At 42.0% G+C, this 23,037-nt stretch overlaps 1 protein-coding gene across 3 annotated transcripts in view; it reads left to right on the top strand.

The window, feature by feature from the left end:
- wnk1b (WNK lysine deficient protein kinase 1b) overlaps positions 1-23,037 on the top strand; it is an 81,135-nt gene that overhangs the window by 35,377 nt on the left and 22,721 nt on the right. For 2 of the 3 annotated variants that reach the window (XM_034526672.1, XM_034526671.1), the window contains exons 3-13: positions 330-502; positions 4,911-5,131; positions 6,342-6,499; positions 10,455-10,543; positions 11,069-11,208; positions 11,417-11,496; positions 11,603-11,938; positions 12,147-12,216; positions 12,799-12,992; positions 21,156-21,248; positions 21,904-21,978. In XM_034526672.1, coding sequence (XP_034382563.1) covers positions 330-502; positions 4,911-5,131; positions 6,342-6,499; positions 10,455-10,543; positions 11,069-11,208; positions 11,417-11,496; positions 11,603-11,938; positions 12,147-12,216; positions 12,799-12,992; positions 21,156-21,248; positions 21,904-21,978 — 1,629 coding nt within the window. Of the gene's footprint in view, positions 1-329; positions 503-4,910; positions 5,132-6,341; positions 6,500-10,454; positions 10,544-11,068; positions 11,209-11,416; positions 11,497-11,602; positions 11,939-12,146; positions 12,217-12,798; positions 12,993-14,998; positions 15,299-17,227; positions 18,671-21,155; positions 21,249-21,903; positions 21,979-23,037 lie in introns of all 3 variants that reach the window. The other variant, XM_034526673.1, reaches the window with a different exon arrangement.

Raw genomic sequence — 23,037 nt, 5'->3', positions numbered from 1 at the left:
TGATGAAATATGGCACCATATTCGGAGAGCACCTGCTTTCATATGTCCCTCTGCATTTGTATTCTGGCAGCATGTTTTGATGGTGTTTCAGTGTTTGATATTTTGTAAGCATTTATTATTCCTCTTTGCGCTCTCTTCTCTACCTAACTTGTTTATTTCCCTCCTGTTGATTAGCTTTTCCTCTCCACCCCTCAAACCCTCTTCCAGCCTAATTTGATTTTGATCTCACTCACTCTTTGGCTAAATGCCCTCTAGATGTTCAGATGAACAATGTTTCTTTGTGTCTTTATCTATGCATGACTTATTTTGCTCTTCTGTCCTGTGTGCAGGATCGCAAGCTGTCCAAGTCCGAGCGCCAGCGCTTCAAAGAGGAGGCCGGGATGTTGAAGGGTCTCCAGCATCCTAACATTGTCCGCTTCTATGACTCCTGGGAGGGACCGTGCAAAGGAAAGAAATGTATTGTTCTGGTCACGGAGCTCATGACATCTGGCACACTGAAAACGTGAGTTCACGAGAGATAGAAAGATGTTAGTTTAAGTGAAAAGATGTCAAAACGGCATGGAAAACAAAGACTCGTATTGCATTTGAATATCACTTCATGTTGGCTCATGTGAAACACAATTTGCAAGGAATAGGCACACACACACACGCACACACACACACACACACATACACACCTGTTACCTCCTCTTTCCTGTCGAACCAATACACAGTTCTTCTCTATTTTCAACTTCAAACAGCCTGTGGTGTCGTCAGCACCGCATCCCAGCCGGATTTCAGTGCTGAGTGCAGCTGTTAGTGGGTCATCTATTGTGCCTGACTCATTACATGTACAGTCTAGTATGTGTCTGTGTTATTCACATTATATATATGACAGACTGCCCTTCAATGCATGAACGGTGATGATGAAGAGTGAAATGGTGGAACTGTAGTGTTGCAATGTCAATCCACCTCCAAAATAAGATGTTCTCGTCCAATTTCAGCATCAAATGGGCACAATTAGTTGTGAAAGCTCAGGAATCGTGGGGAGACTCTTTTCTTTGTATGTGGCACACTTTATATCTGCTGGGTGGCCGTCGGCCTCTCCCCTCCCCTCGATTCACACTTGTGGCTGTCATTGTCCATGCCGAGCCCGCATGCCAGTCCCCGTGCTGTACAGAATAGTTGTGTGTCTGTGAATGCGAATGTGATTGTTGAGCTCCTGACACAATAAAAGGCTAAATGTGAGGCGTGTGGCGCACGGCGTGCCCCACGCAATGCATCGTGGGACATCGGCCCACCTGCCAGCTGCTGCTTCTGCTGCAGATTCCTCTCATTCCTGACAGAGAGACAGACATAGGGAGAGACCAAATGAGGCATGTGTGTGTGTGTGTGTGTGTGTGTGTGTGTGTGTGTGTGTGTGTGTGTGTGTGTGTGTGTGTGTGTGTGTGTGTGTGTGTGTGTGTGTGTGTGTGTGTGTGTGTGTGTGTGTGTGTGTGTGTGTGTGTGTGTGTGTGTGTGTGTGTGTGTGTGTGTGTGTGTGTGTGTGTGTGTGTGTGTGTGTGTGTGTGTGTGGTAGATGACTAGACTGATCAAAAAGATCACAGAAAGAGGGGAGACAGACAGTCAAACGGTCTGAGAAGCAGATAGTGAGAGAGTTGTCACATTGACAAATTGTCACATTAATGACTATAAATCTAGTTTAAAGGCAGCTAGGCAGAGAACCAATGAACCACCTGTGACCACAGAGGGAGAGCATTAATATCCAGCAGCACAGCACTACCAAGGACAGTAGCACCCTCCACTGGAAGACTGGAAAAGCTTCATTACTTTGTGAACAAATGCATCTATCCAGCATTTTCACACAACAGTTCATTATATATTCATATATATTTGGTATTTGCCTTTCAGTTTAAAAGCAGGAAATATGAATTAATAATAGAAAGGTTTTGAGTAATTTACATATTCAGACGAGACCTGGGGCAAAATGAGTCACCGGAATGCAAAAACAATGTTAAGTAGGAAAAGTATGTCCAAACGACAAGTTTGATGGGGGACTATGACTTAGATTCTTTATTATTAGATACAAAAAATGAATATACTGTACAATAGTTTTAAAATGCCCTCACACCATGAACAATCATATTGTACTTTATACATCAAGTTTACCTAATATTAGGGATACACTTGACCATTAATATTGATTCATGATTAATCTGCTGATTGTATTGTTTGCTCTATAAAATAGTACGAAATGTAGATATATGAACAGGAGTGAGGCCGCACAGGGATTTGGCTGCCATCCAAATGAAGACTCAGAAAGGAGAGGAACTGGTGTGTGTTGAAGTGGTGGAAAAAGAAGGAGAGATGGTGTGAGGGAGGACTGATAGGAGGGGAGGGAGATGGTGAGAATGGAAATACTGACCAGCGGTTGTTCAGGGTATTAGAGGCCCCTTATCTACTGTGTGTGTGTGTGTGTGTGTGTGTGTGTGTGTGTGTGAGAGCGAGAATGCTTATCTGAATACCGTATATGTACTGTTCACATACTGTACATACATGTATATCTGCATATTTCTCACAGTGCAAATATATGTCTATGCATTTAAGTGTGTGTGTGTGTGTGTGTGTGTTGAGAAGAGAGCATGGCTGAGTGTGTTGAGAGATGCTTTGTGCAGTGTCACATGCCACATGTTTAACTTGTCTGTCAACACTGTTCTGACTTCAGAAAGCGAGAGAAAGAAAACGGAGGAGACAGCGCGAGGGAGAGGAGGACCGTTAGATAAAGGGAAGGAAGGTACAGGAAGAGGAGGACAGAGTGCTGTTGACGTGAGAAGTTGAAATAAAAGGGTTGAGGATGGATGTGAGGAAGAGGCGTTGAAAGGTTTTAGTAGAAACACTCAGATTATGCGTAATCATGCTCAATTTGTCTATCTGCGTTCAGTGCCCTGAAGGCAAACTCTGAAAAAATATGTGAATCGAGCCAGATGGTTGCCATTGGTTTACAAAAAATGCATTTTGAAGACATCTACTTGAGCTTTGGGAAACTGAGATGAGCATATTTCATTTGCTTCTGTACAAATTATCGACCAAGCAGGTTGACTACTCATCATAAGTTGCAGCCCTTGTGTGGTCATACTCAGTTGCTGGTATGGAATTGGCTGACTGTGAATTTGAATATTGTTAATGCTGACGCTCACAGTTACCTGGTGGGAAAGTGTAGCATGGACAATAATCCTGATGAAGCTGGAGTTCATCGTAGGCCAAGGACACCAAGCATGTTGCTTATTTTGATTCCACTGGTCAGCAGAGATGCCGCCTGTCGGCCTGGTTGTCATTCGATGGGCTCTGGTATGAAGGGTAGCAGGAGCAGCCTCAACGAGGAGAGACAAATTCAAATTGGCTTTAGGGAGGTAAAAAGGAAAACTTCAAGAGCTATGTGAGGCGTCTTTTAGACCTCGGTTCAGTCAGCTGCCAGATATTCACTTGGACCATGGGCAGATTGTCTGAGCTCAGTAAAAAACCAATGCTTGGACATTGAATTAAATGCAGTAAATGGATTAAGGATGAAATGATTTTGAGCTAAAAGTGCTTTAACAAATAACAACTAGAATCCTCCTCCTGGAATTGATTTGTGATACTCAACTTGGGAATCTGGCCCGCAATGTGGTGTAGTGTGGCCCGCCGACCATTTCCTAATATACAAAGAAAATACATTGATTCACAATGGAACTATTTTTTTTTAAACTTTTAATGTAAATAACAATAAATAACTCACTAACCCTGATTCCCCTGCCTGTCCTTGGTACTGCCTGGTACTTTAGAAGAGCTGAGGCAGACCAGCTGACGAGAGCAAATTGGAAACGCTTTGCTTAGAATGAACGCATTAGGTCAAATGAGCTAATCAAGAGTGATAGTCAGATGACATTTGAATGAGTTCTCAAAGCTCTTAAAGAGACTGAAGCCTTTTCGTCGAATCAATTCAATAAGAAGGACCGCATGTTTAACTTTGACTGAAAGGGAGAGAGCTGTTTAAACATCACACTAAGCTGTGGTTCTGTGTTAGTTACGTGTGCCCCAATTTCCCCACAGTGCATGTTGGGATACATTCCGGACTCTCCTTGCTCTGGACAGTGAAAAGGGTCAAGATAAATGACAGCTCCTACGTAGAGGCCACGTTGCAAAGAATGTGATATTTACATGATATTGTATGAGGATATTTTTGCTTTACATGGTGTTAAAATGACTAAAGTAAATGGGTTAAATAGTTGAATTCCATGTTCTCAGTCCTGAGAATGAAGCTCATGAGTACTGGCTGTTCATTGACGATGGTTATTCTCTTGAATCAAGCTTTTTCTGACTTATTTGTATCCAGATTAAAATCGATGTCTGGCTTCAAAAGGTAAAATAAGGTCTATAATAATCAGAATCTCTGTTTGTTTGGTGTTTTTATGTGCTTGTTCATTCACATTTGTGTGTGTATTTGTATCTGTTTTTAAGATGTAATTGTGTGACAGTAATCCAGTCTGGTTGTGTAAGCGTTCATCTTTAATTGAAGCATTATCCGTGTTTCCGTTGCTGCATCTCATCTGGCTATTGCTTTGCTGTGGAGTAATTCATTCCCTCATGGATGGTTTTCAGTGTCCTGTCATAATATTATTACTGTACAATACATTTAACTTTAGAGAGCCCCTCAACCTCAATAACATGACGCTAGAGATGAGAAATGAGATGCACAGTGGGGCAGCTTTTTAGTTTTTGCTGGTGGACAAATGCCACTTGAACAGGATACATGGCTGTTGATATATATATACATACATATATATATATATATATATATATATACTCTCTGTATATTGTTGTACTCTTAACCTCCAATGAAGCATTGTTGAATGCCACGTCATGACATTGTGTGTGATTTGTTGGTTCTGCAGCTACCTGAAGCGTTTCAAGGTGATGAAAATCAAGGTCCTGCGATCGTGGTGTCGGCAGATCCTCAAAGGCCTTCACTTCCTGCACACCAGAGCGCCGCCCATCATTCACAGGGACCTGAAATGCGACAACATCTTCATCACGGGGCCGACAGGCTCGGTGAAGATCGGGGACCTGGGTTTAGCCACGCTCAAGAGGGCTTCCTTCGCCAAGAGTGTCATAGGTAGGACCAGTTCCTTATCTCCAGTAGCTCACACACTCCAGTCTGTGGAGCTGGGCGGTGTGGTCATTTCATCACTCGATAATGATATAGATCACCATATACCACGTTTTCTGCTTATCCAATATATAGTCTATATTAAATATCACGTGGTTTTGTAGAAATTAAAAAATACTGATTATTTCCTCATTTAATTAGGAACTGTGCAAATACATTTGAGAAATACATTTAAATTTGAGTTAGTATGTGCAAGTTATTATCAATTTAGACTACGTAGTTGTTTATCACAATATCTCGGTATATATTTCATCACGATTTGATTCCACTGAAAGATGATAAATGATCATATTGAATTGCCCAGCCCCGCAGGTCTGGAGTCAGACATAAAGCGGTATGCAATTTTAACGTGGCAGAAAGTTACCAACAAATCACGTCATTAATGTGACTTTGCGACAACAATAATCGCTGTCTGTGCACGCGTCATGAACGCGGCGCCATCGCGTCCCACTCCACTCGCCTGCTGCATCCTGCTGCTTCTGAAATGTCCGCTTGTGAAAGCAAACCGCAGGTATTTGAAATGTGACGCACTCACATTTCAGTCACTCTGCTTTTAAGCTTGGATTAAGCTGTCTGGAGATGTGACAGCTACATACCGTACACGCACCCCCCCCACACACAAAAATACACACCACACACCCCTTGCAGATTACACACCCATACAAACTGAGGTTGAGTAAAAAGATCCCGCTGTGCTCCATATAATAACTTGGCTGCCATTCGCTTTGTTAACCGCAGATATTCTGGTATTCGTGCACATTCGCCCACAAGTGCTATTATTGTGCATATTCTCATGCACTAAATTATACGTTTTGCAAATCTCACAGCTGCTTTGTAGTAATTGGACAGACCCCAAGTATTTGGACACTTGCATGAAATCTGCATGAATGAATGTGCGCACACAACAAGGCTCCTATGTGGCATCAGTAAGTGAGTTTGTAATTAAGGGGAATGTTTATGCTTTAAGTCCTCTACTCCTGACAACTCATGTTAGTATGTGTTACTTATAACTGACTGAGCCAGTTTGTTATCCAGCCTTGTATATTTAAACCTCATAGTGTGCAGATTTATATTTTGTTACATAACCTTTACCGTGATGACTTTGAGATCTTAATTCTACTTCAGCGTTAATTGTTTTCCCTCTCCCTTTCATCAGGAACCCCAGAGTTTATGGCTCCAGAGATGTATGAGGAGAAGTATGATGAATCCGTAGACGTCTACGCCTTCGGGATGTGCATGCTGGAGATGGCTACCTCGGAGTACCCCTACTCTGAATGTCAAAACGCTGCCCAGATCTACAGGCGGGTGACTAGTGTAAGTGTGCCTCTCCTCTACAGTGCTGCTGAAACTGTGGCTTTTAAATGCCTCAGCTGTGAATGAAGTTCCACGGTGGAGACACCGAGTTGTGACATTCACGGGTTGCATCTAACGTCCCTGTTTGTCCTTTTTTGTCCTTTTTTGTCCTTAATCTCCACCCTCCCCCGTGAGACTCTCTCTGCCGCTCCCCGATACTTGTTTACTGACTGTATTAATATGTTTGGCAAGAGCTGTGGGAGATCCAGTCATATGACCGTGGTTTTGTTAATCTCTCTTGCTTATTTTCTCAGAGCGCTCTCTGAGAGAAAGTTGGAATTAAATTAAGAGAAATATGTAATATATAATAGAGTAAAGATACACATGGATTGAAATACACTCACTTTCCATTCACTTTTTAGTTTTGTAACATTACAAAGTTTGCAAAAAACATTAGATAAATGGACCTGTACTTGTAAAGCTTTAACTTTAACACCACATGAACTCAGTCACCCACTGATAGGAGGGGCTAAGGGGCCACCTGCGCATCAGGAGTAACTAACATTCATACACCGGAGGAACAGCTACGGGAACAATTTGGGGTTAAGTGTCTTGCTCAAGGACACATCGACATGGGCTAGCGGAGCAGGGGATCGAACAGCCGATTCTCTGATTGAAGGATGACCCTGCTCATCTCTGAGCCACAGTCACAGAGACAGTTGCCTGGAAACATTGTGAAAAAATTAGATGAGACCAAAACACAGACGAAGTGGACAAAAGATCAGAGGCTGTTTTAAGTGGAGTGCTGCTGAGGTTATCACACTAATACACTCACTCACACACACACACACACACACACACAGCTTTGTGGAGGCTGACGGTGATGGTTAATGGACCATTTACTAGAAATATCTGTCTCTTTATCCTGCTCTAGTGCCTCCATTATTACTGTGTTCTCTTTGCATCTATCCGTCTAATTACATCTTTTATTTCAGCTTTATTGGAAGCATGAGAGGCAGCAGTGCAAATCATAAAAGATGTTCAAACATTTGGGCACATCATTACTTACAGTTTTTCCAAAAAAAAACATTAATTTCAAAGTAATGATTACCACAAAAATCCCTAAATCCTTTGCTGGTAATACGACAGTAATGCAGTGCTGTTTATAGTTTATGGATGAGTGCAACATCCCCCTCAGCTACAACAAGTTCTTCTGTTACCTTAAAATTGAATCGCAACTTTACACACACACACTGGCAGCTGTTTCCCTATGATGTGTATACCAAAAATGAAAACTGATGTTTAATTTTCTATTTAATAATTAGAGCCAGTCAAAGGCTGCAAAAGCACTGATTGTAAATTGTTCTATCTTATATGCATTAATGAATATTCAGTTTCAGTTCAGTAATGGAGTTGATCTAATCCTTTTGTTGCCCATCCATCTAACCGGCAAATAAGATTTCCTCTGACCACCATTGAGCGAAAATAACTTAATGTCTTCTGTCATATCTCTGAATCGTTTTAACTCCGTGCGCAGAATAAATTCAGACATTTTAATGTTGCCTCGTCTCACTCACACACATTTTAATCACACAGATAAATGTTGATCAACTCAGCCTCTGTCTTTGTGTGTTTGAGTTATAATTTCATCGCAGTAATCTCGTAAATTAAAAGCGAAAGCCTATTATGCTTCTCAGATCGTTTTATTCAGTGAGCCAGACACTGTGTCAAACAACCAACTTCAGTTGTCTACATTAGTTATTGTCACACACACACACACACACACACACACACACACACACACACACACACACACACACACACGACCTTGTGATAACCCCAGGGTGTCCCAGTCACCTGCTTCCTTTCATTTCACTAACTAATCCACCCGTACAGTGTTCCACCCTCCATTCCACACAAAGGTTTAATGACGGTTAAGCTTAATGGCACAGTTACCAGTTGTTACAGGTCAATAACAGGATATGACTTTCAGATGCATGTTGTTGAAGGAACAACGTAAGTTTAAGGTATTTGCTTTTGATCTTGTATCGATAGCAGACTCTCACATTGTCACTTTTACGGGGTGGCAGGATAATCCACCAATGCAATAGGAAAGGAAAGCAGATACAATATCTAACCTTTACAAAATTGTATTTACTGTTTTTCAGATATTCTATTAGTCTTTTCTTCTTGTTGTTAATCTTCAGATCACTAAAAGTGTAGAATAAAATAAATTGTTGTCCAGGACATAACTTATCGGCGTATAGAACCAGAAGAAGGGTCGGGAACTACTGGCCTAGCATGTTCAACAAAAGGAAAAAACACCTCAATAAACAGTATTCATACATAAAGACATTTAAATGTTTCACAACAGAATGTTACTCTTAATTCAATTTTGATATAGTGGTGTGTCAGACACTGTGTGTTATTTTGTATGACTCTAAGGCCGCAAGGCTTGTGCAGATTTACTTAAAATACTGTACGTTGACATACAACGTTGTTGACGTACCTCATGGTTCTTTTCCTTCTGGAACATTCCTGACCTCCAATCATCCTTGTTAAACTGAAGTCTTTCTCTCTCTCCTTCTCCCCTTCATCCTCCCTTCTTCTGTCAGACGTAATACCATTACTTCCTCCATTAGTCCTAACTTTGTTTGGCCCTGGAATCACACATGTGAGAGAGAGAGAGAGAGAGAGCGAGAGAGAGAGATGGGGGGGTTGTTGCGTAATGGTGAACTGGGGTGTTGCAGGAGAGAAACGGGCCAAGAAAATAAGAAGGGAAGACAGAGCTGGAGGACGAGAGCAGGAGAAGGTGCTCATATGCCGGCATGAACAGGGTGAAAAAGCAAACTAGTTTAGACTGATGATGACTTCTAAGACATCTGTTAGTCCAAGAGGTCTCTAGTCTACTTGTCTATTTTCTAGGTAAGTTCCCTACCTTTTCATTTAATAAATCCTAAACCTGTCCAACTGCCTCTAATGTTTGGAAACTAACATCTGCTGGAAATAGTTTTGATCGATCTTAAAATAACTGTGGTCTCTACCTGGATGATCGTATACGGCGTAGCATTCTCCATACAGGTGTACGACAGATGGAGAGATCGTGGTATTTTCTGGAGTCATTTTAGTTTTCTACCTTGTTATGCATTCAGGATATAACTTCAGCTCCGTTTCTTTGCTGCTGTTTCTATTATGAACAACTGGGCTGGTCTTTAAGATGCTTTCTGTCGAGCTTTGGGGCTTTTGCATGATCTACTTAAAAGATCGATGGGCCTTTAGAGGTACCTTGTTGTTTATTGTGCCAAAAAGTGTAATACTCTGACTGTTTTCTCTCATCAAGCACTGCCCCCCCTGCGTTGCATTGTGCTGCTGCGTCATGAACATATAGGTTGTTTCTCTTTTCTTATAGCAGCTTTTGTTTTTCTTCGGGAATATTTCCAGTGTTGCCTTTTATTGATATTGGGCATTAGAAGTGCCTTCAGAATGAGTCCCAGCTGATGCCTTTTATTCCTTTACCCATCAAAATGGCCCCTAGTTGTCCTAATTGGCTCTGGACAGCTGTGATTAATTATGTATTCCTCAGAGGATATCTGGGTTTATGTGAGAATTAAAAGTTGGTCTTACTTCAGGATCTCTTTCTGTCAAATGTTTAACCATTATAAAATACTGTTGACAGTAAATGCTCTATTTGCATGGCTAATGAATTTTAATTGCAGAATGGGTATTTCACAGACAATTTAATTTAATTTAATTAGTAAGCATAGAAATGTTCTCTTGAACAAAATGAAGATTATAATGAATGAATGTACAGCACATGTAAGAGCAGTGTGTTTTAGAAGATGGTAAATATCTCCTATAAATTAGTGAGGAAGAAAAACACAAGTGTGTTTCAGTTATATCCCCTGTGTGTGTGTGTGTGTGTGTGTGTGTGTGTGTGTGTTTCTTGTCTTCACTGCTCTTCTTCTTGTGTTTGCAGGGAGTTAAGCCCGGCAGTTTCGACAAGGTAGCCATTCCTGAGGTGAAGGAAATTATAGAGGGCTGTATCAGAACAAACAAGGATGAGAGGTGAGACACACACACACACACACACACACACACACACACACACACACACACACACACACACACACACACACACAGCTTGACTCTGCATTGTTTATATTTAGTAATATCTTTGGATTTATGGATGTTATATGGACTCTTGTGAAATGTACTGTACAGACAACATTTGCATCAATCTCTTACTTTATTAAAATAAAATGGATCACAAAAAGCTTAGTAATGTTTGATGATAAAATCCCAACTCTCTCTTAGTCCCGTTCTGATTCACAGCTTCTTGGTCAGAAATAAGAAGTCCTCGGTTCTGTGTCTGACTGAGCTGTGGTTCTGCCACCATACCCTCCTGGCTGCCGCTTTAGCAACTAAACCAAAGCTGAACTCTCTTTCCGTCCCTTGGTTTTTCTTCACAGTGTCTTGGGGAAGAATAGTTATATGACGGATGGTTTGTCATTTATCGGCTTATCGGCTCACAAGTCGTCGCTGGCTTTAACAAATTTGTATAAATGTTTTTCATTTCTCGTGTTCCTCTAGGTATGCTATAAAGATCCTGTTGAACCATGCGTTCTTTCAGGAGGACACAGGGGTCAGGGTTGAACTGGCTGAAGAGGATGATGGGGAAATGATTGCCATTAAACTTTGGCTCAGGATAGAAGACGTCAAGAAGCTCAAAGGCAAGGAGTACTTGTATTTTTTCATCTAATTAAGATTGTTTACAAAGGGAGGCCATTGTAGTGCCTGACATTCCTAAAGTCTTGGTTCCATGAACAGATACTTTTGTATCAATAACCATACACACTATTTTTACATTGTAGATTTTGATTACTCCAAAGGAAACAGAGGGCCAGCTTCCTGACCAGCCATTTGTTAACTTGTTTGCAGGCAAATACAAAGACAACGAAGCCATCGAGTTCTCCTTTGACCTGAACAAGGACGTCCCTGAAGATGTGGCTCAGGAAATGGTATGTACAGAATGGGAGCATATTGGATAAGAAAAATGTGGTAAGAAGAGATGGATGAGGGTCCTGTTTGTTAAGATGGTGTTTGTGGCTTCACCTAACTCCCCAGGTTGAGTCCGGCTACGTTGCTGAGGGTGACCACAAGACCATGGCCAAGGCTATCAAGGATCGCGTGTCGTTAATCCGGCGGAAGAGAGAACAGAGGCAGCTGGTGCGAGAAGAACAGGAGAAGAGAAAACTTGAGACTGAACAGCAACAACAACAACAACAGCTGCAGCAGCAACAACAACAACAACAACAACAACAACAACAGCAGCAACAACAGCAACAGCAACAACAACAGCAGCAACAACAGCAACAGCAACAACAGCAGCAACAACAACAACAGCAGCAGCAACAACAACAACAACAGCAGCAAGAGACACTCAAACCTTCTCACACACAGGTCTGTTGAGCAATACGCTCGCTAGCTTAGTTTAATGTTAGTATGTTTGTACTTGTGGAGCACTCACCTGGTTGTTGCAACAACAGACTGATCAGTAGAAATTCTGATATTTTCAGGGTGCACATGGTCCTTTTTCCAGTTGTATATTTTAGTTTTGTTAGTGTGGATCTTGTGACCTTGACCCCTGCTTGTGTTTGTTTGTCTGCAGGTTGAAGCAGAGGAGACTGAAGTGGAGCAGCAGCAGCTTCTCTATCAGCAGACGGGCATCTCACACGCATGTAAGACACACTTGCAGAGGGAGTCGATACGCAGCGCACAGCCTCATCACAGATGTTATCTTATTTCTGTCGCGTGTCTATGTTCTATTCATGAATGAGAATATTTTAATGTGTGATTTAATAGGATTACCATGAGACACCATTCCAGCACTCGCATCTCTAAAACATATGACAAATAACATGTATACAAATATTCACCAGGAGTTAAGAAGGTTTTTTTTCTTCATATTTTTTAAGAATTACTTGTATAAATGGAGTACACATTCCTACAAAGATATACAGATTATTCCCATGTAAATGCTGACTTGATTTTGAGCTTCTGTCCAAGTCTTTACTTTGAGATGGAATTTATTGGACTGAAGGTGACTCTAACAAATCTCTGTCTCTGTCTCTCTCTCTCTGTCTCTCTCTGTCTCTCTCTCTCTCTCTCTCTCTCTCTCTCTCTCTCTCTCTGTCTCTGTCTCTGTCTCTCTCTCTGTCTCTGTCTCTCTCTCTCTCTCTGTCTCTGTCTCTGTCTCTGTCTCTCTCTCTGTCTCTGTCTCTGTCTCTGTCTCTGTCCCTCTCTCTCTCTCTCTCTCTCAGCTGAAGGAGGTCTGGACAGCGGCCAGGGCTCCTCAGTTTTCTCCTCAGACTCCCCCCACCTGGGTCAGCTGTCCATGTCTTACAGCTGCTCCCACTCCTCCCATCCCTCTTCCCAGCCCCAAACCCCTTACCCTTCCACCCCCTCTGCTAACCCGCAGCAGCACCCGGGCTACGCCCAGCCGCCGCAGCCAATGGTAAGTGGCCTTATGATCCAGATTGGACATCTCGCACAAGTAGGTTTTGTATGCATTTAACAACGTCATGCTCAATACTTCAGTGAGCCGTGTTATGATCACAGCTGTGCTGAAAATGACTGGTCAGTTTGAAGTGAGCACTGCATTGTGTTTTTGGAGTGGGAGTGAGTAGGAATGACGCTTGCAGTGTTTGAGTAGGCTGGCAGTTTATTGAACTAAAGACACAAGAGCATGTTGTTGATGGATTTTTATTTGGAGATGATCTCCTATGACCTGAAGAAGAGGAGGACTCAAAGGTATTTGATTTTGCGGTAACTTACTGCATTGCGCAGAGAGAAAGCAACGCATCCGTCAGCCAGTATTTAAGACACTTAGACAAGTCCGTTAATTACACAATCTGATATTTATTCAGATTGTCAGTCAGCTAAGCAGTCAGTCACTTCTCACCCAGTTAATGGCCAGCAGGCCAGTAACTCAAGTAGTCAGTCAAACACTAACCTTCATAGTAAGCCAGCGAAGCATTACCTCTCTGTTGTAATTCATCTTTAAAGTCACTTCTCTTCAGCGTACCAGATGTCATGTATCCATCTTTCCCTCAATCCATTAGCCAGTTACCTCTTTCTTTCTTCCTCCCTCCATCCTCCTCGTTCTGTGTTAAAATTCATATGTGTTAATAATATTTTTCACATCTGTTGTTTATTCAGTTACTTTTCTTTTTCTTGTGTTCTTTTTTTGTTTTTCGTACTTTAAACATGTTTTGTGTATATTGATAGTTGAGCATATTTACTTGTTAGGGTTACCTACTTTATACTTTGCTCCGGCAGAAGCATCATATTCAGGAAGGAATAAGAAACTAGTGGGATGAAAAGCCGACAACATTGAACGAGTAGAACTACTTACTCAGCAAATGTTACATTTACTATCCTAATTTCGTTGATCAGGTATTCTGTATATTGTTTTATTCTGGTGTTGCGGGAGCGATCTAATTCTGCATACAGTATGCTGAGCATTTCTTTGATTATTACTGCATTTTAAACATTTTCCCAATGAAATAATTCCTCTTGGATATGGCATGATAACTTTCTACTTCTTTCTTATGGCCCTGGATTTTAATTCATCATATTTTGACCTCACTCAGGGATGTTTGCTGAGCATAGCTTGTTGTTTTCACCATATTCCTTAATTGTTGACCATTTAGCAGGAAATTAGTAAAATTCCTTGCTCTGGGCCACTTTTATACGTAATTACGAAAGGAACCGTGAGCATTTCTTATTTAATGTCTCACAACGTTTCCATCTGGTGACCTTTGGCTACAGATGCTCTTACACCGACTGATATTGTTCAACTGGATATTCATTCAGTTTGTAGGCTGAAGATTGAATAATTTAATTAATTTAATTTGAACCTATTTTAGAACATTTATCAAGAGACTTATTTTATCATCAAAGATCATGTCTGTGCTGACAAACTGACTTGCTGACTGGTTTATCACATGAATATCTTGAATAACCATTCTCTCCTTTTATGTAATATTGGGTTAATCTTTTCTTTCTTTTTTTTACTTTTCTTTGGTCAATGTTCTGTTTCAGTCCATATTTAATTTGTCTTTATTGCCTTTGTTCATGAGGTCATTTATATTTATTTTGTTATTATGCTATTTGTCTTGTTTCTTAACAGGTTTCGCTAGAAATGTGTTGTTGGAAAAAGTGAAACGGTTGCTCCTACAAAGTCACTGAGGCAATAATCACCCATTTACAGATCGTGTTTTTTCTCTTTAATTAATGTTTCAATCATTTGGGAGCTATTCTTTTCTTTTGTTTATGTAATAATTATTTCTTTTTTATTCTGTATTCTTCACTCAGCCTCTAAGTTTTCACACATCATTTGGTTGTGTTTTAATTTTGCTCGTGTTTTCTCCGTTTTGTGTACTTTATGCGTGTTTTAATTTCTTTGTTTGTTTTTCATGTTGGTCCCATCCTCTCCTATCACCCCTCCCTGTCCTACAGCCTGTGTCGCGTCGTCGGCTAAGTCGTAGCATGTCTGTTTGCGTCCCTCCCTCCTCCTACTCCTTTTCCCACACTCCTCCACCCATGGCCGTTCTTCCAAAGCGGCCCTCCACCCCTCCTCCAGACCTGTCCTCCTCATCCTCCTACACCTCCCCCTGCATGCCCCTCGCAGCTGAGAGGGACACGTTCGCTGGGCGCCTCTCCAAGGCCCTGGAGACGGTCCTCCCCCTTCACTCGGCCTCCTCTCTGCCCAGGGCCAGGCAGCGGAGGGCCAGCCTACCTGCCCTGTTCTCCACCCCTGTAGGTTCACAGTCTAAAACCCCAAGGCCCACAATGTTGGTGACACCCGGAGAAAAGAGAGAGAGAGAAAGATGAGATAGTGGCCACACTGGTGTCTGGAAGTGGATACAATTGCTTAAACATGTTGGGACGGTCCAGTGCCACAGTTAATGTAATACAGTTAATACACAGTTAAACGGGCATTTGTAAAAAAAAAAAAAAAAGTGTCTTAATGAAACAGCTTGTATTACTCAGCCAATTGAGAAATGCTTAACAACCATAAACAGCCTCCTTTACTAAATATTCATATGTATACAGCTTCTGTCCTCTTCATAGTTAACATATTGATCACATTTTTCTATACAATATAATGTGAGCTGAGCTGCTTATGTATCTTTATTTTAGACATTTTAAGAAGCACCCTTGTCTTGATTAGTATGACCTCAGAGTTTGATCAAATTTAGTTTAGTTTCAGACACCGCTGTGAGTCTCATTCTACCTCTCATCCACCTCTCTTTAACCTTCTCTTTCTCCCTCTGTTAGACCACCATGTGTTCATATTGAATACCGATTGACTGGCATTACCTTTAACTTTGCTCTATGATACAAATGTCCAATATCATGCGCATGTGTCATCAGGAAAACTGCTATATTCAACACATTCTCACTCCCAACGTGAGCAGTGTCCGGAGATCGACGCACTGAGTACCCCTCTAGTGTTAGTTTTGAATGTGTGGCGATGCTGAGTCTGATTTAATTTGGGTTTCGGCAACACAACCACTTGGTTAGGCTCAGGAAACAATCGTGGTTGAGGTTAACTTGACTGAGCGACTCGCGTGACGAATAACTCCCCTGACTAGCGAATCGCGTGACTCACGGGACTAACGATACTCACGATACTCACGACTTACGTGGCTAAGATAATCGTGACAAAATGAATCAACGTTTACTTTTAGTTTCACACAAGCCGTGAACAATGGTTTTGTGGTTGAAAGCCCTCCTGCCCCCCTCAGCAGACTCACCCACACTTTATACTACGTCACTCTCTTATCGTCCATTAATGCCGCGGGAGGATTTAAAATTGAGTTAGTTGAAAGCCCCGTGCGTTGCACACAGTTGCTAATGGGGACCTCAGTGCGTCGGGGTACTGACAAAAGCGGCTTTATTTGACGAGCTGGGAGTGAGAACGGGTTCCTGTCGACCAAAAAAGTAAATAACAATTAAGAATAAATTAAATGGGCTCGAGTGCCAGAAGCTACCTTGGGCTTTTCTTATTTAAGGCCTATTTAGGCATTAAAACAGGAAATGAGGGGAGAAAGATGGCGAATGTTGTGCAACTAAGTAAACATTCGCATTGTAAACGCCTCCACCCCTCGGCCACCAGCGTGCCTCTTTTTTACTTTACAAGTAAAGACTGTCTAGATAGTCTAGTTGCAGCTCCGTAGTTAGAAGATCAATGTTTTTCAGAAAGAATCTCTGTTAAAAGACAATTTTCCTGAGTGCAGGTGCGTCAGGATATGATTGATCTTATTTGGCCTTTCCTTTCTTTGTATTATACTATATAAACTACCCCACTGCGTATCTACCTGTGATCTCTCAGTGTCTCCCATTCTGAGTGTGTTGTCTTTGGGTTGTCTGCTTGTCTTTGTGCTTGACCAGTCTGTCACTTGGCCTGTCTGTCTGTTCTACTGCAACGTTGTGTCTTAACATTTCCTGTATATTGTATCTCATCACTCCTTTTTACAGCTGTTAGTTATGTTCTGCCCTATTTTAACCACATCTTCTGTTTCTGATGTGCAGAGAGACGATATGTCCCTTTTTTCTCTCTTGGCAGTGCTTTAAAATGTTGCTCTTTACTATTTTCTCCATTTCATGTGGGCCTTTGCTGTGGTTGTCTCTCTCTCATTCTCTGAGTCTCATTCTTGAATTCATTGTATCTCATTGTCGCAGCAGCATTCAATGCCGCACCCCTACAGTGGAGGAGGAAGCACAGGAGGAGGAGGAGGAGGAGGAGGAGGAGGAGGAGGGAGCATCCCTCTCCAAACTCTCCCAGACCCCTCTACTATTTTCTTCCCCTCCATCCCTGAGCGCCCCATTTCCTTCTCGCCTCCTCCCACTGGGCCGCCTAAGGCCTACAACACCCAGAGACGCAAGAGCACGTCCATTCTCGAGGCACATACCCGACACTTTCAGCCTGCCTACACTCGCTATGGGAGCAGCCTGCATCCCTTTTCTGGGATGGAGGGTGTTGAGACGCCCTCTCTCTTCATGGTAAATCCCGGTTTTGCAGCAGCTGCTCAAAGACTTGGTGTTGGTGAGCCGCTGCATCTCCAAGGACAATCTGACCCGAGTTTATACGGCTATAAAGACATGAGAGCAGAGCATGTGGAAGCAGTGAGGAGATTAAGTCTCAATCAAGCGGCCTTATTGGACCATTATGAAGCGATGGCATATGGAGGATACCCAATGACTGCACACCAGCTTGGCCACTTGAGTTTCCATCAGCAGAGGCAAGCAGCAGCTGCAGCCGCTGGTTTTGGTTTTGATCCTGTTCCTCCACCTCAACCAGGGTTCTTGCACGCACATCTCATGCAAAGAATGAGTGCACAAAGCCCAATCCCGCCACTTTTGCCACCCATGAGTGCGCCCACTGGCTGCTCCTCTTCATCGTCTGATGGATGCTATCTTCCACCACAGCATGCCTCCTCGTCGGCTTTCCCGATTTCTGCCCCTCCAATAATGGCTGAGGCCGCACCACCAACTGGAAGTGTTTTTGAGTTTCATCTCGCTGCAGCCGCTGCAGCTGCTGCTGGAGACCCAAGCCTCCTAGCATCCAGACTTTACCGGGCCAGAAGGAGCTCCATGGACCTCCCTCTAGAGGACAACACTGGAACTGGATCAGGTGGTTCAGGCACGTACAGCCGCCTTCAGCCGGTGACAGAAGAGCTGTATGCATATGCCAGTCCCGAGCTCCCCTTGCCTCCAGGAAGTCTTCTTCTTCACCACATAGGTGTAGCCACAAAAGACCGAAGCCCAGAACGTTCTAGCGACTCGATGGCCTCCTCTGATGCCGGGGAGTTCCAGTCACCTCCTCCCCCTCCTCTCCTCCCTCCCTTCGACTCCTCCGCTGCTCAGTTCATCCCTCACTCGTCCTCCGCTGCGCTCTACGATTCATTCGGAGGAGTGTTCCCCATACATCCCCAGGGACATCCACCCTCCATGCAGAGCTTTCTCCCTGCCACTCCCTCCACCGAGCCTGGGGGAGCATCATCAACACAGCTGGAGTCTCTGATCCAGAGTGCCTGGGCTCGGCATGGAGGGGTTTTACCAGCCCAACCCGATATGACATACCATGAGTCATTGCTGGCCATGCAGGCCGCTAACCCCACTCTGGTACTAAGTCTAGACCTTAAAAACACCCCTACACCTCTGGGTCAGTTACTAGTCACAAGTAAATGACACAAGTTGCTTTTTTAGCAAAGCTCCACAACCAGCTGTTGATACATTGTAATTGTCTTATTTTCAAATTGGATGGTCTTTCTTTGTTGTTTGACTGCAAATAGTCAACAACTCATGGAATAATATTTTCATATATTGCCATAGACCAAATTTGTTCTGATCTTTATCCATGTAATTATAAGACATCAAAAACATATTGTTTAACATGGTGTTATCCATCAATGAAAGTGAATCTTTCTATGAATGCAGCTGAATTAATTTATGATAGTAATTTGACCCTCTTATACCAATCCCTGCTTATTTATACCCTACCAACCCAGGAGCCCCAGTTGATGCTTATTGTCATCATGTAGCCTTTGTTGTGATTTTATTCCTCTCCAGTCATATCAACACAACAGAGAGATTCTCTTGATCTGCCTTCAGAATCTCTCCCAGTAGGCCAATGTTCGCTTACAGCGATACTTGCATATTTGTAGAACATTGTGCACGACCCAGATCACATCTGGGTTTAACCCAAACCAGAAACATTTGATTTGAAAATCCAACATAAGACTCAGTGTTGAGTAATAATTATTTTACAAGCAACATTCAGAAGTTAGTCTTTGAGACAATCTCTGTTGTGTAAGCTTTATAAGCAGTCTAAGCCCCCTCCTGTGTTCATGTTGTGCATTTGATTTTTTTGTAAATATCAGTAAGTAATATGTTGTCTGTATGTTCATATACAAATGTATATGAGAAATGTGTGTTTGTGGCAGTATACTGTATGTATGGTATACTTATTGTACTCATTTTTACTCATACAAATCCAAAGTCCGTTTGGGCCTCAAATGGTGAAAATTGCATATCAATTAAAACTTTGAATATAGCTATTTATTCTCAACACCTGGACTTTGAATGGTGAGTTAATAATCTGAGAGTCATTGAAGTATGATAAAGCTATGAGACTTTGTTGATTTGTATGAACAAACACTCAGAAACATACAACAAAATCAAGGGGGCTTTGACAAACCTTTCTGATGTGACCGTGCAGATAGCCTTTTTATTTGTATATTTTAGATTCTGTCTGTTTTGTGTTGTACTTGCTAAAGATCTTGGCTTTAAGTCAGTTCTTTATTATAGCGTATTATTTTGTCATTTCATACCCACACTGGAAATCAACTTCCTCCACAAGGTTCAAAGGTCACAGTTCAAATTCATTAAACCCTTAGAATGCTGATATTATCAGTGTCACCTTTACTTTCTTCCTTTTTTACTTTGAACCACCACTGACACTGGCCTTTTCTTCTAGTTCCTTCAGTCTTTATGTCACTACTTCTGTTTTGTTCATGTCCTTATCTTTCGTCTATCTTAAGTTTTTTAGTTTCCTGACATATATTGTATTTAGTAGATGTCTTTTGGGTGTGACATTCTTTATTGTCTCTACGTGACTGCTTATGATGTTCATACAAGGTGAGCAGTGTGTCTGGTTCAGCCATAGCCGTCTGTATGATGGTGTCCTGTATCCTGTAGTGCTGCAGATTATATGAAGGACTCAGGAAGGGCTGATGCAGCTCTGTTTAGCTTGATGCTCACTAGGAATATACCAGGATAACAACAAAAATCAATAATTCCAGTTTTAAGTTTAACTATCTGTAACATTTCAAACCAATTAGACTTTCTTTAAGGATTCTTTTGAAAATCACTGAAAGAGCTATTTAGAGCAAAACAAAGGTGGCGAAATCTCAACAACCTAAAGTCAGAATAATTTCTCTGTAATTATCTGCACATCGTTCTGAATGCGATATTATCAGGCAATGTGGCAACTGAACATGCAGTTTCGAGCTTTTGGTTTTACTTTAATACCATCGTCAGGAACAGGCCGAGTTTGGCAACCACAATCATAGTATGTTATCGCATTCAATAGAACAAAAGATGTTGTTAGGGTCTTGGTGGTGAGTTGTTCAAAGGACTTGGTGTCCGTAGTCCAGTTGCTACTTTATGCTTTTTTGACTTAATATCACTACCAATCACTAAGGATTTGACCTGCATGTATAAAACAAATCCCCGTACTTACCCCCTGCCTAACCCCAGTGCTGGGCCTGTACTGTTGTACATGCTACACTACGAACTGTGTACACAGTTGGTATTGGTGTGCTTCTATCTGTGTCCGTATAGATGGGTGTTGTCTGTGTGCATGTGTGCATACACAAGAAGAATATGTAGACTAAACGCTGATCACTAGAGAACTGCAGAAGTACCTTGTGTTTGCACTGATGTACAGTTTCTGCTTGACAAACTGCGAACATGCTCTGATTTGTGGTGTTCTTGTTTTTCTTTCTCCTTATTGCCAATCTCTTGATTTCCCGCCCCTATCCTCCAACCTTTTATGTCCTTCGACATCTCGTCCTTCTGTCTGTCTTTCTCTGAATCTGTTCCACAGCAACAGGCTCAGACTCCCACCCCCCAGTCCAGTCTGGGACCCCCTCTGCTCCCTGCCACCAACCATTCAGCTCCTCCTGGGAACCCCCAACAGGTAAGAAAACGAGCAACAGTCACTTTTTAGACATCCAGTCTTCCCCTGTCCTTCTCTCACTTTTAATACCACATCCCCTTGATGTTGAAACCCTCAAAAAGATTAAAAACTAAAATAACTCCGCTCTATCTTATGTGCTTGTCCAGTAATAACTTGTGTGTTGCCTTTGCTTATCGACTCCCACAAAGCAGTGGCACCGCAGTCTGTCTGAGGAACTGTGTCTGCCCGCAGCACCGCCCACTGTGGTGAACTAATTGCAGCCCTAAACTGATTTGATTGAGCATGAAATTGGATGTAATCAAAGATCAGATGTTTTTTCATCAGAAAAAAAGATGGAATGAGTGAAATGTCCATTTCCCCTTAATTACATTTACCATGTTACAACATATTTTTATTTTAATATTGATTGACAACCAATTAAGTAATGAACGACACGGGGTTATAAAGAACAGCATTTTCCAACTATTTTTGGTTTCTCATAACTCGGAGTTTATCCAGTTTATAATAAGCAGGACAAGACTGCACGAGCTATACAAAGTATTAAAGCTTAAAAGATACTGGCGTGCATGTATATTTGTTTTCATATTGAGTAATCCTCCCTCTTCTCTTTTCTCCACCACTCTCTGTCTCGCACTCTTTTCCTTTCTCTCTCCAGGTTGTTTCATCCAGTCACAGCATTACATCAGTTCAGAGCCCCACACACACATCTCTGCCACAGGCGTCTTCCCAGGTACGTAAAGTAGCACCACTAATGAAATATACTGCATATGTAACACAATACCCCATAAACACATTCCTAATGGACACAAGCTGGCTCTTTGCAGACAGGTCTAGGGTTTAACTGAAGATCACCAAACATGTCTGCATTGATCTTTACCGAAACACACACCTTCCTGTAAGAGTACACAATTACTATTGTGTCACACATGCTAAAATCTACATTCAGCCAATTCATTAAACACTGACCTATTACAGTCTTCATTTGTACATCTCGGGGTTAGTTCAGGTTCAAAACAACTCTCCGTTAGTGTTTTGTTTTGCCACATACTCTACTGTAGATATATTTAAACACAGCAACCAGAGACACGGATGGACATTCACATTTACACACAGTTGCCGTCAGTCTTCATATTGAATCATTCTTGGCCGATGTTGTATTATTGCATGTTTTGCTCGTCGTTTTGCTTCTTTCTTCTTCGACAATTCAGATTGTTTCTTTTATTTTTCTTTCCACTCTCTTGCTTGCTGCCTGCACTTATCGTCGGGGTTTGTCCTTATGTGTGTTTATACATGTCTACTTGTCTGTACACATGTATGTGTGATTGTATGTTTGATTGTGTGTGTGTGTGTGTGTGTGTGTGTGTGTGTTCAGTTTTTTGACCTCAGTCCATCTCCCAGTATAGAACATCTTTATTTTCTATACCAAGCTGCTCATCTAGCTCTAGTTCAGGTACCAGAACATATGCAAGTGTGTGTGGCTGTGATGCACGTATTGTCGGTGCCCTTGTGTGTCTGTAGGTGACAGTGTGTGATTTGGTCAGTGAATCTGTATCACAATGTGTTGATTCCCATCGTTAATAGTTCTCCTTTGTTCACCCTAGATGTAATGCTCCTTCAAACTTTCTCATTAAAACATGGATGGCAAATACATGAACACATTTTTAGCAAATGAAGATGGGTAATTTCCTGACTTAGATCTGATAAACAGGACAAGGTGAATAGTGGTGACAAGGCCGCCTAGGTGGGTCTAGGTGAACTCTGTTTGAGGTGTGAAACAAACAGGTTTATG

This window comes from Cyclopterus lumpus, chromosome 23 (genome assembly GCF_009769545.1).
Source record: "Cyclopterus lumpus isolate fCycLum1 chromosome 23, fCycLum1.pri, whole genome shotgun sequence".
Lineage (NCBI taxonomy): Eukaryota > Metazoa > Chordata > Actinopteri > Perciformes > Cyclopteridae > Cyclopterus > Cyclopterus lumpus.
The sequence above is the reverse complement of the archived record's forward strand: the minus strand, read 5'-3'. Positions and strand labels throughout refer to the sequence as shown.